The 16,706-nt window shown below is 34.5% G+C and overlaps 1 protein-coding gene across 5 annotated transcripts; it reads left to right on the top strand.

Moving 5' to 3' along the window:
• The first annotated feature begins 7,183 nt into the window (after positions 1–7,183).
• Positions 7,184–13,124, top strand: LOC131648932 (uncharacterized). 5 transcript variants are annotated; one of them, XM_058918667.1, is made up of 5 exons: positions 7,184–7,318; positions 7,918–8,157; positions 8,258–9,926; positions 10,086–11,181; positions 11,278–13,124. In XM_058918667.1, exons 2-5 carry the CDS (start codon positions 8,134–8,136, stop codon positions 12,644–12,646), a joined length of 4,158 nt encoding a protein of 1,385 aa, XP_058774650.1. In that variant the 5' UTR covers positions 7,184–7,318; positions 7,918–8,133; the 3' UTR covers positions 12,647–13,124. The 5 variants fall into 5 exon arrangements, with proteins under 5 accessions (XP_058774650.1, XP_058774646.1, XP_058774648.1 ...); XM_058918665.1 differs by having other exon boundaries at positions 7,186–7,318; positions 7,918–7,938; positions 8,022–8,157; positions 8,258–11,181; XM_058918663.1 differs by having other exon boundaries at positions 8,258–11,181.
• Positions 13,125–16,706: the final 3,582 nt, after the last annotated feature.

The following is a 16,706-nucleotide window of genomic DNA, read 5'->3' as shown; positions in this document are numbered from 1 at the left end:
AGTCAAGTCCCTTCGAATATGGGGATACCTTAGCTTGTTGCCTTCGATTCAAAATCACCACGTCCCTCCGATAAAAGATCATAGTCCCTTCGAGTTGCCTACGATAAATATGATCTTGTCCCTCGATTAAATGGTGATAGTCCCTCCGATTGCTAAGGTATCCTTACTGTTGCCTAATGACTGTTATATCCTTCCCCGAGACTACCTGCCCTCTTTATGGCAAGGGACAGTCTTGTGGCGAACGATTATTCTCGATGACCCTTCGATGACCCGCACATCCAATTGAAAGACTTCCTGCCCTCTCATGGTATGGATAGACCCTTTTGCCCGAAAGACTTAAAGAACATGAAAGACAAACTTAGGGTAGGTAGTTCTCAATTGCTTGCTCAATTCAAATAAAATTCAAAATACTTTTCACACCTCCTTTTCAAACAATTTCAAAACAAGGCTACGCTTATTTACAAGCTAAAGTCCTTAACAAAATCTTTTTACTATTCACACACGACACTTTTCAAACAATTCAAACAAACCAAGTGAGCTAAGCAATTAAGAGCCCATGGATAACCATGGATGCAAAGGGTGCCTTACACCTTCCCTTTGTATAACCTACCCCCCGAACTCAAAATCTTTCAAAGGTCTTTCCTGTTCTTTTTGCCTTTCCAATTGGATGAAATAAAAGTCGGTGGCGACTCTTGCTATTCGCACATTTTGTTAAAGTCAGTTCACCGTATTACAAATAACTTCATGTTTCCGTTAATATTTAATATTTTGATTAGTAACTTCATGTTCCCGCTAATATTCATTACTTTGATTAATAACTTTGTATTCCCGTTAATATTCCTAATTTGTTCCCGTTAATTTTTAATATTTTGATCAGTAACTTCATGTTTCAGTTAATATTCATTATTTTGATCAGTAACTTCGTGTTCCCGTTAATATTCATTATTTTGATCAATAACTTCGTGTTCCCGTTAATATTCATTATTTTGATCAATAACTTCGTGCTCCCGTTAATAATTCAAATTTGTTCCCGTTAATATTAAAAAAAACTATCAACAACTTAATGTTTCCGTTAATATTTAAAAATATTAGATACATAGATAGTACCATATTATTCTATATTTAAATCAATAGTGTAATATCAGTATCATGAGTGCGTATAGGGGTGGCAAAACGGGCCGGGGCCCGCTGGGCCGCCCGCGCACCCGCCAAAAATTGGCGGGTTGAGTTGGGATTTTAGGCTCGCCGCTCGCCAAAGCCCGCCCCGCCAAAACCCGCCATACCCGCCCCGCCAAAGCCCGCCGCTCGCCAAAACCCGCTCCTCCTCCAAAACTCACTCTTTTTTTTTAGTTAATTCTAGTAATTGAAATTATTGATGGTTTATTTTATACATTTATTTATAAATATATGTAATATTTTTTAGAGTAAATTTGTTAAAAAATTACTTTTATAAAAAATTGTTTTAAAAAATAAGTGAAATGTTTAATTAAAAGGTAAAAAAAACATATTAATCTATTAAAAAAATATAAATAAAAATAGGCGGGTACGCCCGCCGCCCGCCAACCCGCCATCTTGGCGGGGCGGACATGATTTTGATGCCCATTTTACTTGGCGGGCATGCCCGCCCCGCTCGTTTTTTGGCGGGCATAAGGCGGGGCGGGCGGCCCGTTTTGCCACCCCTAAGTGCGTACCATATCAGTACTCGTATTTTAAAAAATAAGAAATTAGAATTTGAATCAACAATATATTTTTCCTGTTTTAAAATGATAAATATTATTTTTGTTTTGACACTATTTATAAAAATATATGAATCAATAGTAAACTTCGTCCCCTTTATAAAAATAACATTATTAAAAATATTTGATGATAATTAAAATATTTTATATTAATAAAATCTTAAATTGACAAATTATAATGAAAAAATATTCAATCAAATTATATAATTTAATTAGTAATAACTATTTAATATAATTGATTAAAATCAATTTACAAATCAAATATATTGTTCCATATATAAAAGTATTTGAATCAATAGTCAATTATTTATATATATAAATATTTTTGTTTTGAAATTATTTATAAAAATATTTAAATGAATAGTAAACTTATTCTCATTATTATTCAATATTTAATTAAATGTGTTAATATTTGTATCATATGCGCGTACCATATAATTATTTGTGTGTATCCGTAATATATTATTTTGTATTTGGATGGAATTGACCCATTAAAGTTTTAATTTTAATATTTCAATTAAAATTAAAACTTTTCAAAGAGGATTTAAAGCCATATTTACATTGAAAACAGACTGGAGGAATGTCTAATTTAAAGTCATACTTTGTAGATTCGATGCTCTGGGACATAAGAAATTGAACTTAGTCGTAGTTCCGACCAAGCACGTAGGCTTTATCTTGGGTTGTTGGGGATATGGGGAGGAATTAAATTCTTACATGCATGAAAGGTGAGAGTTAACCTTTAAATCATTAATTGATTGTTTTGGCTCATGTCTGCATTTTCACGAACCATGACACTTTGGGTACTCATTGCACAAAGGTTCATATTTTGGAGCTTTTAAATAACATATGTCTTAAAACTGTGCATATTGAAAGTCAATACTTATTTATAAATTGTTTACACAAAAATAAAGCCAATAAACTTATTATTTATACAAATCAATCATAAATGATTCACATGAGAGATCACTTCGAGTTTACTTAAGTATGAGTTTAGTTCAAAGAAGACTGCGATTCTGTGGAGGTGTTCTCAATAATAATTCGTCTGCATATATCAACTTTTTCGTGTCTTTGCTTTTCAAGTTGTTAAGAAAATAGCCTCAACAATCCAATAGCAGTATAATTTTCTCACCTCTCAAGCTAAAAAGTAGAACACCATATCCCCTTTAATCATTAATATGCTATGTATGATTGTTTTGTAGTGGTCCTATGTGCATGACCATGAATTTATAAAACAAACTGTCCATGGCTGCAATTGTGGCCCAAGTAATAAAATATATCCAATTTAAAGTTATGATTAAATACGTATCTTTCAATAAAGCAGCCTGGATTTGACATTACAACAACAATATATAGTTTATTTCATTTAGACATTACATCAACAAATATATTGTTTTATAAATCCATGTCATCATATTTGCACAATCAACATTCCTTTAGATGCATAGGATGGTGATTAAATTTAGTAATAAGAAAACTCATTGTTGATGGCAACTATAATGGCCAACCATTAAAATTGGACCAAGTATGAAAAACAAAATCCAACCATAAATTGGTTCCTGATCAATCGTCAAACACTTTTAAGTTCACTAACTAGTAAGTATATCAGCTAAAAGAGTGCACCAACAATGGATAGACAGTTCCATGGTTCTTCCTCTAAGGGTCAAGCTTTGTCTTCACCAGGCGTATCTGTTCAACGCTAATCAGATGCATAAATAAGTCAATTACGCAGAGATGAGTCGACACAGAAATGCAAAACTTAGCCAAACCCATGGATTACGACAATCCTAAACTTCTACCAGTACAACATCATATTAGTCGATATCATATTGTAACTTATGGAAAGATACATAAATATGTCAAATACAAAAACTTGGTAACAAAAACCAATACATGATCTTGAATACATCATGGAAAGATGCATAAATGTAGTGGTAAAAGAATACATTATAAGCATTTTAATGGCAATGGTATATAAAAACTACATCTCACAGTGAAGCTAAAATATCGAGTAATACTACTGATCCGCCATAACTATAAATACCATATTGCCGCTTCATAGAAAACCACTGCAAAAAATCATGATTTTAAACTCAGTTTTTGTATATAAAATCTTGACTTTAGTATAAATAAATCAATTCAAACAGGCTGTTGATGCAAAAATGTACCTAATCACCCTTTAGTATCGCATCACCTCGAAGCATCACTAAATAACTACGATGTTTCAAAGGAAGCACAATTCAACCTCATCATAACTCAACTATTTTATTTAACACTTGTTAAATCCTATTTTTCTTAGTTACATGATATATTTGTTATTGGTTTCTTCTCACTAACTAAAATAATTGATTGCAAGATTTATGGAAATTGCTAATCCAATCCTTATTAGAATGATCTCTATTTACCATTGAATAAAGAATTATTTTTGACTCTGTATACCATCACCCCCATTTTGCACAACATTCTCTCTTTACCTTCAATTATTTGACTGTCCTCTATCTATAGCACAAGATTAGAGTTAATAGGAGGGAAAATTCCAAATTCTGAGTTGATTACAGTGTAGCAATCTATTTATACATAGTTAGCTATAGCAAGAAAATACTTTATTGCATATTAGCGATAAGTAGAAGCATACAACACAAACAAAGCAACTACTCTCGCTGCATTATAACACACAATACCAAGAAATCATGACCAATTGGTATAACTACATCTTGTCAAATACAATACCTCAAAGAGAAGCTCATCTGGTAAGGCACGATGTATCAATGCTGAATCCACGTAAGACTTTCTATTTGCACTTCCAAGCGGCGCAAAATCAATATACAACATCCAACAAAAATCAAATACTAAAACTTGAGAACCAATTGTTGGAATCTAATGCATCATCATAAATTAGAATAAGAAGATTCATTGTTTTACCATCGGAGAAGCTAATTTTGATACCAGGAAATTTCACAACCATCATTGTCGGTATAAACATTTTCTAAATCCAAACAAACCCTTTTTTAATTAATTTAAAATGCAGGAAAATTTAACTTACTTAGCCCAAAATTAACCCTTTGGAAATAAATGTGGCTATTTCTCAGCTGGCTGTAAGAAGAAAACAGGAGAGTGAAATTACACTGGCAAAGATGAAATCAACTTATCCTTCGAAGAGACAGTGGTAGAAATAGTGAGTTCCTGTGTTGTCTAAAAGAGTGTCTTGTGTTCCTTTAATATCAACTCTATGGAACATTACATTATCACTGTCTACTCTCAGTGCCACTGCCTGCATTCCTTTTCCACTTGCCGATGTAACCACCGTGTTCTGCAACCATCACACACAGATCATCAAGTGAAGGATTGCAGTGTAACCGTAGTTGCAACCACTAACGATTAACACAATTTATAAGCATGGCAAAAATTGTGTCCTTACGTCAAAAGTGACACCAGTTGCACACAAAATATCTGACTCAACCGGCTGAACCGTAGGTTCCCAATGTCTGACCATTTGGGCCTCTGTCCGAAGATTTACTGTTCCAAGTAATTACAGGACCTGCAGTTATATTTCTTCTACCAATAAATGACACATAAGGCTTCATAATCGGCATAAACACTCTTTCTCTGCCAAAACAATTAGTGTCTCAACATTTCTCACATATAGTAGATTCTGCAAGATAAAATAGTGTCATCAGGGCATTAAAGTTCACAAATAAGTGGTGCTAAAAATGTCGAAATCTATGAAAATATTGAATCAAGTAATTCACAGAAAGCTTCTTAAGACACTCAAGAGTCATGCAATTGGGTTCACTATCAAACCAACGCTGGTCGGAAACTCTTGCATTGTCATGCAAGTACTGAACTTTCACCCGTTTCATCAAAAGATTGTTCCTTAAATTAATGACTTGTGCTTTCTTTCGGAGAATTCGAGAATCTAATGCAAAATGAATGACTTATCTCACAATTCCATACCTTTGTTCAGGAAATCTTCCCCGCTTTCAAATTCCATATCCTGGTGAGTACTTTCCCATACTGTGTGTATCCTAATGGAGTCACTTCTTCATAGTGAGTTGGAAACCTGTGAAGAAGAGAAAGAATAAAGGAAGACAGAAAAAAGAGGAACCGTTTTCGCATTTGGAAGAGAAACGGTTACTGTAAAGAAGAGGAAGAACGGAGGAAGAGAGAGAACGGAGGAACCATTTTGTATTTGGGGGATAACTGTGAGGGAACTGTAAAGTTAATTTGAAATGTGGATGTACATAACAATTGATGAGTCAAAGTGTAACAGCAAACAAAACATGTAACTACAACATAATGGATGTGATTGCAGAATAATGGATGATCAAATAGGATATGTAATTGTCGAAGCTGATGTGGATTTTTGAGGGAAGAGATGTTAACGTGGCAGCATGAAAAACTTGGAAATTCTTTAGTTTTCTTATATGATATATATGTTTTTGGTCCCTATAAATATCTCAAATTTTCATTTTTAGTCTCTATTAAAAAATGAAATATTTTAGTCCCTACAAATCTTTTATGCATTCAGTTTTAGTCCTGCTATTTTATAAAATTTTGAAAACTGTTTAATTATCCTTAAACTTTTAAAATTTTAAATAATTATTTTCTTATATGATTAGAATACTATAAAATATTTCTTTACCAAATTATAGAATTTTTTAAAATGAGAAGAATTAAATATGAATTTTTAAAATTTAAAAAATAATGATAAAAATAACGTAAATCTAGACTTAAAAATCAAATTTTGAATTTTTTTCGAATTTTTTTTTATAATATTTAATCATTTAAAAATATATATAAATTTCACATCCTAGATTAAAACTACGTGCATAATAATTTTGTAAGAACAAAAAACATTTGTTTAATAGACTACAAACAAAATTTAATAATTTTATAGATAAACAAAATATACTTAACCTTTAATTTTAAAATACTGAAATGCCACTATATTTAATCTCAATTAATAATACTTATTAAAAAGTTAATTAATAATACTGCACCCAAAAAAATTGATTACAATAACCGTTACAAACTCTGATTTTGAACACCTAAATATTCCAAACATCAAAATTATTCTGGTTTTCTATTTTGTTGACACCTACATCAAAATTACTGTAATATTATTATTATTTTTATTATTATTTAATTTTTGGTCCGTAAAACATTGAACTAAATATGATATTTCTGGTGGAACGTAACGTAAGAAGATTAGGTACAATAATAAACGCGACACGAGGGTCCAGCGAGAATAGATCCAAAATCAAAAAAGTCTTTACTTTTCATCCAACGGCCCACGTCAAAAGATAAGAAATCAACGAACGAAAACCCACCACGTCAAAAGAATAACACATGGCTTCACATTAGTTGACGCGTCACGTCGGTAAGAATAGAAAAGAATAAGCCCTCACTTTTATAAAGTCAAATAATTCAATTAATTCGGCGCAAAATTGCAAACCCTAATTTCTAGAGAGAGAGTGTTTTAGAGAGAGAAATAGATTCGTTTATTCGTTTATAATCTCTCTTCTTTCTCGCTGTTTCGGCGAAGTTGCAAAACCCTTTTTCCACAACCTTGTTTTTCTTATCAGGTATTTTTCTCCCTCTTCTTCTTCTTCGTTCTTATTCGTTCTTATCTTCTTCTTCTTTTTCATCGTCGAGATCTGAATTTTTTTTCTGTTCCTTTTGTTTTTAATTACTCTGTTTGATTCTGATTCTTCCCTCGCCTGCAATTTACGGTGATTCTTTGCCCTATGCAATACTTTCCGCTTTTTTTTTTTTTTAATTGTTTATAGTTTTAGATCTGTTTCTTCATTGATAGTTTTTCTCGCTCCACGCAACTTGATTCTGTGAATTTTTCACTGTTAGGTCTATTTGTTCTAGTTTGCTTTCGATACGAGATTTCTTCAATATTTATTTTGTCAATGAAGAAACGGATCTAATTTCAGCGTTTGATTTATATATATATATATGGATGGTGAAGTTTGATTTTCTTCAGAAATTTGAAGAAATCAACTGTCGGTAGTTAGTTTCTTCTGAATATTTACTCTGAATATTTTCCGAAGTTAGTTTCATTGGTTTTGTTAATTGTTGTGATTACGTGGTTAGTTAATTTTGGATCTAATATTTAACTTCATTTAATTTGTGGTTTAAGATGTTACGTTACATAATTTGTTTTGTTGTTTGGCAGGTTCACTCTACTTTGTTTGAAGTGAGATTAAAGGCTATGATCTACTTTACTTGGATATTGGATGTATTTTGGTGAAATGTTCATGAATAGTTTATTCGGTGCAGGAATTTTTTGCCGATTTCTATAATTTTTGTTGAAGATTTGTTGCTATTGAAATTGAATAGCTGAAGTTTGTGAAAGAAAGGTTTTGAGTTGATTGTTGCGAAGTTTGGAACCATGCCGATTTCAGGACATGAAGAGGTGTTTATTTCCTTTCTGATTTACAGCTCTATCTACGATTAGAGAACCATTGCGAATTTGTTCTTTTTTGGATATTGATTACTTGATATTATATTGACAGAGTGGGGTAAAGTCCTTTGCTGGTCAATTTAGTGATTTAGTTGCAGGTGTGCCAATCAAGAAAAGGAGGTACCCACCTCTGTTTAGGTCTTCTCCTCCTCCGACTCCTCCTTGTGAAGAACCGTGTTCAATCGCTGAAGAAACTGAGTTACAACGAAAAGAAAACTCAAGCACTTCTCAAGGATTGGCTCTATCAAATGTTAGTATTGCAGGTGCACCTATCAAGAAAAGGAGGTTTCCTTCTTCACTCCAAGCTTCTTCACCTTCTTTGGAAGAGCCTTCGCGCCAAGAAAAAAGTCATGCTTTGCGAAAAGATCATTCAAGCACGTCACTGGGTTCAACCCTTTCCACAAGTTCTGCTGGGTTATCTGATACTGTTGGAAAGCCTGTATTTGAAGAAAAGAAATCAAGTTCTGATGTTACCGTTGGAAAGCCTGTATTTGAAGAAAAGAAATCAAGTTCTGATGTTACCGTTGGAAAGCCTGTATTTGAAGAAAAGAAATCAAGTTCTGATGTTACTATTGGAAAGCCTGTATTTGAAGAGAAGAAACCGAGTTCGGAAGTTACCAATGCTGACTTGGGGCAAAAAAAATCTTTGCTTATGCCCAAACAGGAGAAATCCAACCCTGAAACTCCATCATGTACTTTGGCTGTTGTGAATAGCAAGGAGAAGACTGTCCTCACTGAAGGTAATGATAAAAATTTGGGATCCCCAACAATTAAGCCAAATACAGAACTCTCATTGGCTGCAAAAGAAGGAATTGCACTTGGCAGTGGAGCGGATGTGAGCAAACAAATTGTCCAAGACACAGTTAAACAAGAGAGTCCTTTAGTTTCTGGTAGTACTAGCTTATCTCTGAGCTTTAAGGAGCATTTGTTTGCATCTGTTACAAGTCCGGAAATTAACAAGATAAATCCCCTCGACAAAGGAGAACCTGTCTCCTTGGAATTATCTTTAAGCAAGGAGGAATGCAGTACTCATAGTTCAAATACTGATGCTAAAAGTGATAGTGACACTACTCGTGTTAATAGCAGGGCTAACTGGGATCTGAATACTACAATGGATGCATGGGATGAAGGGAGTGATGCCAGTTCTGTTAAAACTTCTACCGATGGACTGAATACTACTCACAATGCACATGATGAGAAACAGTTATTGAGCAACACTGGGATGACACCACCAACAAGTGTTATATCTGAAATGCAAACACTTAAAAAGAATCAAAACAAAGCTACTTCCCCAAGTCTGCATGGGTCGCAGTATAAATGCGTGGATTCACGTGATCTCTGTCTTTCATCTAATGTTCAAAAATATGTTGAGGAGCCGTCTAGAATATCAGTTAAACTAAATTCAGGCAGTGCTACTCCCATTGTTGGTTTGCCAAGTCTGGCAGGTACTGCTGGTGATGCAAATACTGCTAGTTTTAGGTTGGTAAAACCAGAGCCATGCGATGATAACTTAAAAAAGAATTTGAAAGAAGCTAGTGCCGGTCCTGTAGGTTCATTAGACATTGCTGCTGTCAAACAAGAATTTATTCAGCATTCAATTATCAAGCCATCTAATTCAACTGTTAGCAATTCAAAGTTGGTTGATTCTACTGTCATTAAATCCGAACCAAGCCACGAGGGTAGTCAGGAAAGATCCAAAGCAGCCGAGAGTACTGCTACAGGTCAGTTGAGTAAAGTATTGCCACAAATATCATTAAGTTCTTCTGCTTCCATTACAGGGTCAGTTGTGTTGAATTCTACACAAGTTTCTGCCAAGGGAACTCATCCTGCTGTGAAAGCTGTCTGTACACCAGTATTAACTACCAGTAAATATATAACAGGTCAACCGGAAAATTGTAGTCGCGCAGAAAGAGTCAATGTTGAAAAAGCATGTGAGGAAGTTTGCTCAAATCCTGAGCCCGTTCCATTGGTAACAGTTGCTTTTCCTATGGTTGGTACTGCTACAGAATTGACTAATCATGGCTTGAAATATTCTTCTGTTGTAACCAAGAAAGACGTGGCTGATGATCTTGATGGTTGTAGATTGAAACTCATGAATGAGCCTTTTGATCCACGAGGCAGTGGTGAAGGCTGTGTTAGTGATGAAGAAAAGATAACCTTGTCTGCTGATATGTTGGAGGATGATTCTTATGGTTCTGATTTAGAGTCAGATGACAACCATGCTGTAACTGTTGCTGTTGACATAGGGCGATATGTTGAAGATGATGATTACGAGGATGGTGAGGTTAGAGAACCCCTGGAGCCTTCCAAAGTGGAGGACATCATATGTGAGGTAAGAGAAGTAGAACATCCCGACTTAGGTAATTATGATAATAAACCAGTGGAGAAAGGAGTTGTGAGTAATGATTATCCCACTTCATCTCGTGGGGTAGAAAATGACAATACGGCTGTAATCCACAATGAAATAATTAGTAAGGATGGTGTGAACATTCCAATGCATGAGAAGCTTGGTAAAGTCATTGATAAAAATGTTTGTGTGCCAGAGTCATTGGATGGTGAAAAATCTGATATTGCTGCCGACAAGAGACCAGTTAATGTTTTGGAAAGAAAACAATTAGATCTTTCAGAAAGAATAATTGTATCTGAAACTCAGGAGACTGTACAGTCTTCCGATCATGCCATTGATGGAAGCCATGTGATAGATGTCCAATGTGCTGATGAGGTTGTGAAGACAACTGACACAGTTAGACAAACCGACTTTGATTTTCCTAAGATGGAAGGATATGCAAATGCTGGAGATATAACTAAAGATGTTTGTAACAGTGGTAATCAGGGAAGAATAATAGATCTGTCACGAGCTGCTAGTTCATCATCCCCTAGTAAAACTAGACCTATTTCAGGCAGATCTCTTCCGACTCGAGCTGGAAGAGATGTTTTGTCCGACTCACTTGAAGGGGATAAGTTATACAGAGGAAGGTGAGCTTTTTAGTCCTATATATAGTATAATTTCCTCCTTATATTACTTAAGCTGTATTCTGTTGCTCATGTGTTTTCTCTTGCTTTGATTTTCAGAGATGAAGTTTACATTGATGCTCCCCATAGATTTTCAAGAGAAAGACATCAAGACAGGAACTCTAGATTAAATTTTGGACGTGGTAGAGGAAGAGTTAATAATCGAATTCGCGGTGATTGGGAATCTGAGCGTGAATATTCTGGTGAATTTTACAATGGTCCGAGTCAACAGTTCCGTGGCTCGAGGTCAAAATATGCATCTGCTATTGATGATACTGATATGGAGTACAATAATGTTGGACCAGATGACTCATATGTTGTCAATGGACGATTAGGTAGAAAGCCATTGAATGATGGCTCTTACATTGCACCAAGAAGAAGGTCACCTGCAGGTGGAAGAGATGGCATCCAAATGGGTCACAGAAATCCAAGAGCGGTTAGCCCGAATAATAGATGTATTGGGGGGGATGGTTCAGAGTTAGGTGGTATGAGGCACAGTGAGAAATTTATGAGGGGTTTTCCCGATAGTCTTGAGTATTCACGCCCACAACAATTTGAAGGACTGGATGGTCGGTTTTCAAGAGGAAGGGGTAGGAATTTTTCTTCAATGCAGAGAAGGGGTGGTCTTGCTCGAATGCGTTCAAAGTCACCTGTCAGATCAAGGAGTCGTTCACCCGGTCAATGGTCATCTCCAAGAAGGAGATCCCCCAGAAGAAGATCCCCAGATGGTTTTGGTGGCCATCCTGAAATGACTCATAGAAGATCACCATTATACAGAGTTGACAGAATGAGATCCCCTGATCGACCCGTTTTCACTGGGGAGAGAGTGGTTAGGAGACATGGCTCGCCCCAGTTTATATCACGACCTTCTAATGATATGAGGGACATTGATTCTGCAAGGGACCATGGTCATCCAAGACCTGGCATTTCCAATAGAAGTCCATCTGGTAGGATTTTAATCAGGAACAATAGAAGATTTGATGTTGTAGATCCCCGAGACAGAGCAGATAATGATGATGAATACTTTGGTAGTGGTGGTCCTATGCATTCTGGCAGGATGATAGAGCATAATAATAGTGAAGGAAATGGTGAGGAGAGGAGAAGATTTGGCGAGAGACGAGGTCCTGTTCGAACTTTCAGGCCTTCCTATAACAATTCTAATAATAACGTTGGTGAGAACTTTCACCTAAATGCTGAAGATGGACCTAGACACTATAGATTCTGTTCAGACGAGTCGGATTTTCATGATAGAGGTAGCAACTTAAGGGAAAGGGACTTTGACAGACGGATGAAAGGTAGGACTGGAAATGGACCACCTAGAAGAACAAGAAACATGGATGAACAAGAAGAAAATTTCAGACATGGTGGACAAGTTTGGAGTGATGATGGTTTTGATGATATTTCCCGTGTGAAAAGGAAAAGATTTTGAATGATTCCTCTTTTTGTAATCAGAAAAGTTTCCTGCTAGAGGACAAAGGAATTTGTATTGCTGGTTTTTTCACCACCCTACAGAATTAGACTAGTTTTCAGTAGTAGTAATAAAAAAAAATAGTCATTAGTAAAATCCCTTGATGCATAGCTTATAGCTTAAGCCACATTTAAAGTGGCGGAGAAATGAAGTTCTGGTTCTGGTTGTAGTAAAAGCAGAAACCGTGGGCAGATTTTCAAGAAAGGAATTTTGAACACGGAAGTTGTTTTGAGCAAGTTGAAATTTAGTTGGGACTTTGATGGTATGGGACCATTCTCCACAACAAACAGAACCAATAAATAAATCTGAAAGGGTAGGTCGCATGATTTAAGTGAGGCTCTTGTCGTTTTAAAGTAATTTATGTTTTTATTGGAGTGGTGTGGTGCCGCTGTTGGTTCTTTTCTGGTTAATAATTAATCACTCAACCAATTATCATTAATAGTATGACTTAGTCAGTGAAAATAAATGCTAAAGTAATAAATAAGTCAGTGAAAATAAATGCTAAAGTAATAAATAAAGGAATCTTAAATGCGATTGCAAATAAAGTATAATAAACTAATGAAATGTCTTAACGTTTATTTAACGTGATGATAACGAAAACATTTAGTTTTTCATTAAAACCTTGACTACTGTATTGTTTAACGTGTTTAACGCGATTAGTCAAAATAAAATACGTGACTTTCGGGGTAAGTAGCAAAATTTGCTGTTGTCTTATTTGACTAAGTAGTGTCTTATTTGACCTTACCCTTAATAGAGTTTACTATTATTAGAAGATGCTCATAAATAGATGCTCATAAATAAAGAAAAAGTTATCGTTATTCTTAATGAAAGAGTTTGAAACGCGTGATGTTAATGGTTCTTATTTACTTTTTCATAACCATGTAGTATGTAAAATATCGCTTGCAGCGGAATATTTTTCTAAGGAGGTTTTCTAGAAAAAAACATACATAGACTAAAGTCCAACCATATTTAGAGACGTATATTGGACATTGTTTTCCTTTTATGTTGATGATCAGCAAATAATTTGCTATGCATAATCAAGAGATTCATGTTGTGGACAACTCATAGAATCTTATGTATTTGTGTCGTTTTTATCACAATTAGTTTGTCATCTTAATTATACATACATCTTATGTAGTATTATTTACTAATATGAAATATGAAAAAATATTTTTACATGGTATCATAATATATGTATTATTTACTAATATGAAATATAAAAATATCATAATACGATTTGTACCATCTTTAATTTAGTAGTCGAATCATGTACAACTTAAAAATTGATAAATTGTTGAAGATGAAGATTGGATATTTTCTAACTAGTTCATACGATGGGAAATTCCGTCTCCAGTGAGATCATTGCAAACAGTCACACCACGTCATAGAAATACACTAGGTCATATGTGGAAAACCTTCAGAAGCCACATAGTTCAAAAGCAAGAAAAGGTAACACAATTTTTAATTATTAAAAAGCTGAGATAAATTCTAATGTAGAAAAAATTGGTAATGTTAATGTGATCTAAAAAGGTAATTATTTATAGAGCTATGCTACTCTTATATTGCCTTTCTCAAACACCGTAGTTATACTGTAGATAACAAAACAAACAAATTGTTGCTTGCACAAAAACCAAGACAAAATAATTTGATAAAAAGTTAAAATTAACATATTTTATGTATACTAATACGGTGTATATGTCATAACTGGTGTACATATAGCTTTTCTCTTATTTATATGCTCCTTATGTCATTAATTCATTGTAATAATAATAATGATCTTCCCTTTTTAAACGTGTCGTGTCGTATAATTTTTTTTTGGTTTTTAAGGTATCGTTTGAGTTCTCTTCCTAAACTTCGATTTGTTCAAATCATTTAAACTTCATCTCCTCCGCTCAATTTAAACACCGTATCCACTATTCATTTATCATATCATAATCTTCCTTTGTGTTTTTAAACCTTCGACTAATTTTTTTCTTTCCTCATTTGTTTTAATCCTAATTTAGTAGGCTTGCAAAACTTTTCAAAGAGATGAAAACACATTATTCACTCTCAATGAAGGTTTTGTCAACGTTGAAGAAATGATGGAGCAAGGGTGGAATCTTCAAAGATCTGTCTCAGAAAAACAATGGAACAGCTACTTTGCCATGTTCCATGGACCCATTTAACCCGCTCTCGAAAATAATTGTGGGTAAATACTTATATTAAGCAAATTGGCCAAAATGTTAGTGTACTACAGTCCGAAGTCTTCGAGTTCCCTATCACCGTCACTCAAACACTTATTGCTAAATCACTAAGGTGTAAAGAGAATGGCTTTTGCGTTGAGCAGTTCATAAGCAACAACCCCTTTGTTGACAACATTCTTAAGAATAATTATGACAGTCATGAGAAACTTGCAAGCATCTCCACTCCCACTCCCTTGGCTAAAATCTGACATCAGTTGTTGGTGACAATATTTTTGCTAAGAGACAAGGATCTAGATTTTCTTCTACTTTCTGCGTACAAGGGTTAAAGTCAATTTGTCCCTCACCATCTTCAACTTCTTGAAGTAAAAAATCACGACCTCTTGCGAAGGAACTTCTTTCTTCATTCCTTATGGACGATTTCTTTTAGAACTTCTTTATCACGAAGGGATAGTTAAAAAGGTGCAATAAGCAAGCTTAACTGATGTTCTTGTGACCTCTTGCTGCTCAAAGCTGAAAATCGCTGAAAGCTCTAAAGGTCATAGGCGGAAGCTATAAAGATTGAGTTTGGAGCTGGACCATCTGCTCATTAACCCCTTCCTTTTCCAATCACCACCTTTTTCTTTTTTATCTCAACCATCTTCTCTCGTATTATATTTATCTCTTTTAGTATTTTTATGTAATTTTGTCCGATTAATGAAAAGTATTTCTTGTCAATTTCAATCAATATTATTTCTCTTGATTATCTATTTTTTTTATTGATGACAAAAGGGGACCAAGGATATGATTTTGATACATTTTTATTTATTGATAAATCACAAACATTTAAACTAAATCCACATATTAATTTATGAGTTTTTTTGTGCATAATTGAATTTTTTTTGTTAATTATACATTTTCTAAGTCTTAAACTCAGGGAGGGCTTGCAAACCTCACTCTGGATACTTGAGATAAGAAAATTTTGATAGTCTTAAACTCAGAGGGAGCTTGCAAACCTCACTATGGATACATAAGATAACGAAAATTTTGAAGGTCTAAAACTCAGAGGGAGCTTGCAAACCTCACTATGGATACATGTGTCGATTAGATAAAGAAAATAAAATAACATCAATACAAACATAGTTAACAAACATTAGATGACAAACAACAAACATAAACACTACTCCGAAACATGAAAACCTAGGCTCTAACGGATGACTCTCGATGTTTCAAACACTTCATTATGTCGTCCACGGATCTTCGGATCTGTGCGTTTAACTCGATTGGACCTTTAGTTATCCTACGGCGAAATGATTTCCACATTGCCTTCATTCATCATTCTTCAACGCGATTAAGTTGTATTTCACTCTTCCATTTGTATCAATCTATTCCTTCTGAAACTCGATCTTTGTCACCCTTTTGTTTTCGGAATCAGGCAACAAATTATTCAACGTTTCTTTCAAGGCGGCAAAGGATTCAGGCCCATCTGGAATCTTGGTTTCAACAACAGGGTTGCTGCCATTGAAATACACTTCTACATTAATCAAATACCGAGGAAGAGACATTTTGTTGAAATGATATGTTATCTAATAACCCTAAGACCCCTATTTATACAAATGGTGGTGCACTCTAGACCTCACATATGTGTCGGTGCAACTAGGATCCTCCAAAAATGTCGGTAAAATCTCAACCGTTGAAAAATCAAATATTGAAACATATCAGAAATTCTAGTTATACTAAAATTTCTGGTACTGTCCGAAAATTTTGAAATTTACGGTATACCGAAATTTTCAGTTATACTCAAATTTCCAGTATGTCGTACCAGAAATTTCATTATAACTGAAAATTCTGATATGTCGTAC

This window comes from Vicia villosa, linkage group LG2 (genome assembly GCF_029867415.1).
Source record: "Vicia villosa cultivar HV-30 ecotype Madison, WI linkage group LG2, Vvil1.0, whole genome shotgun sequence".
Classification (NCBI taxonomy): Eukaryota; Viridiplantae; Streptophyta; class Magnoliopsida; order Fabales; family Fabaceae; genus Vicia; species Vicia villosa.
This window is presented reverse-complemented; position numbering and strand designations above follow the sequence as displayed.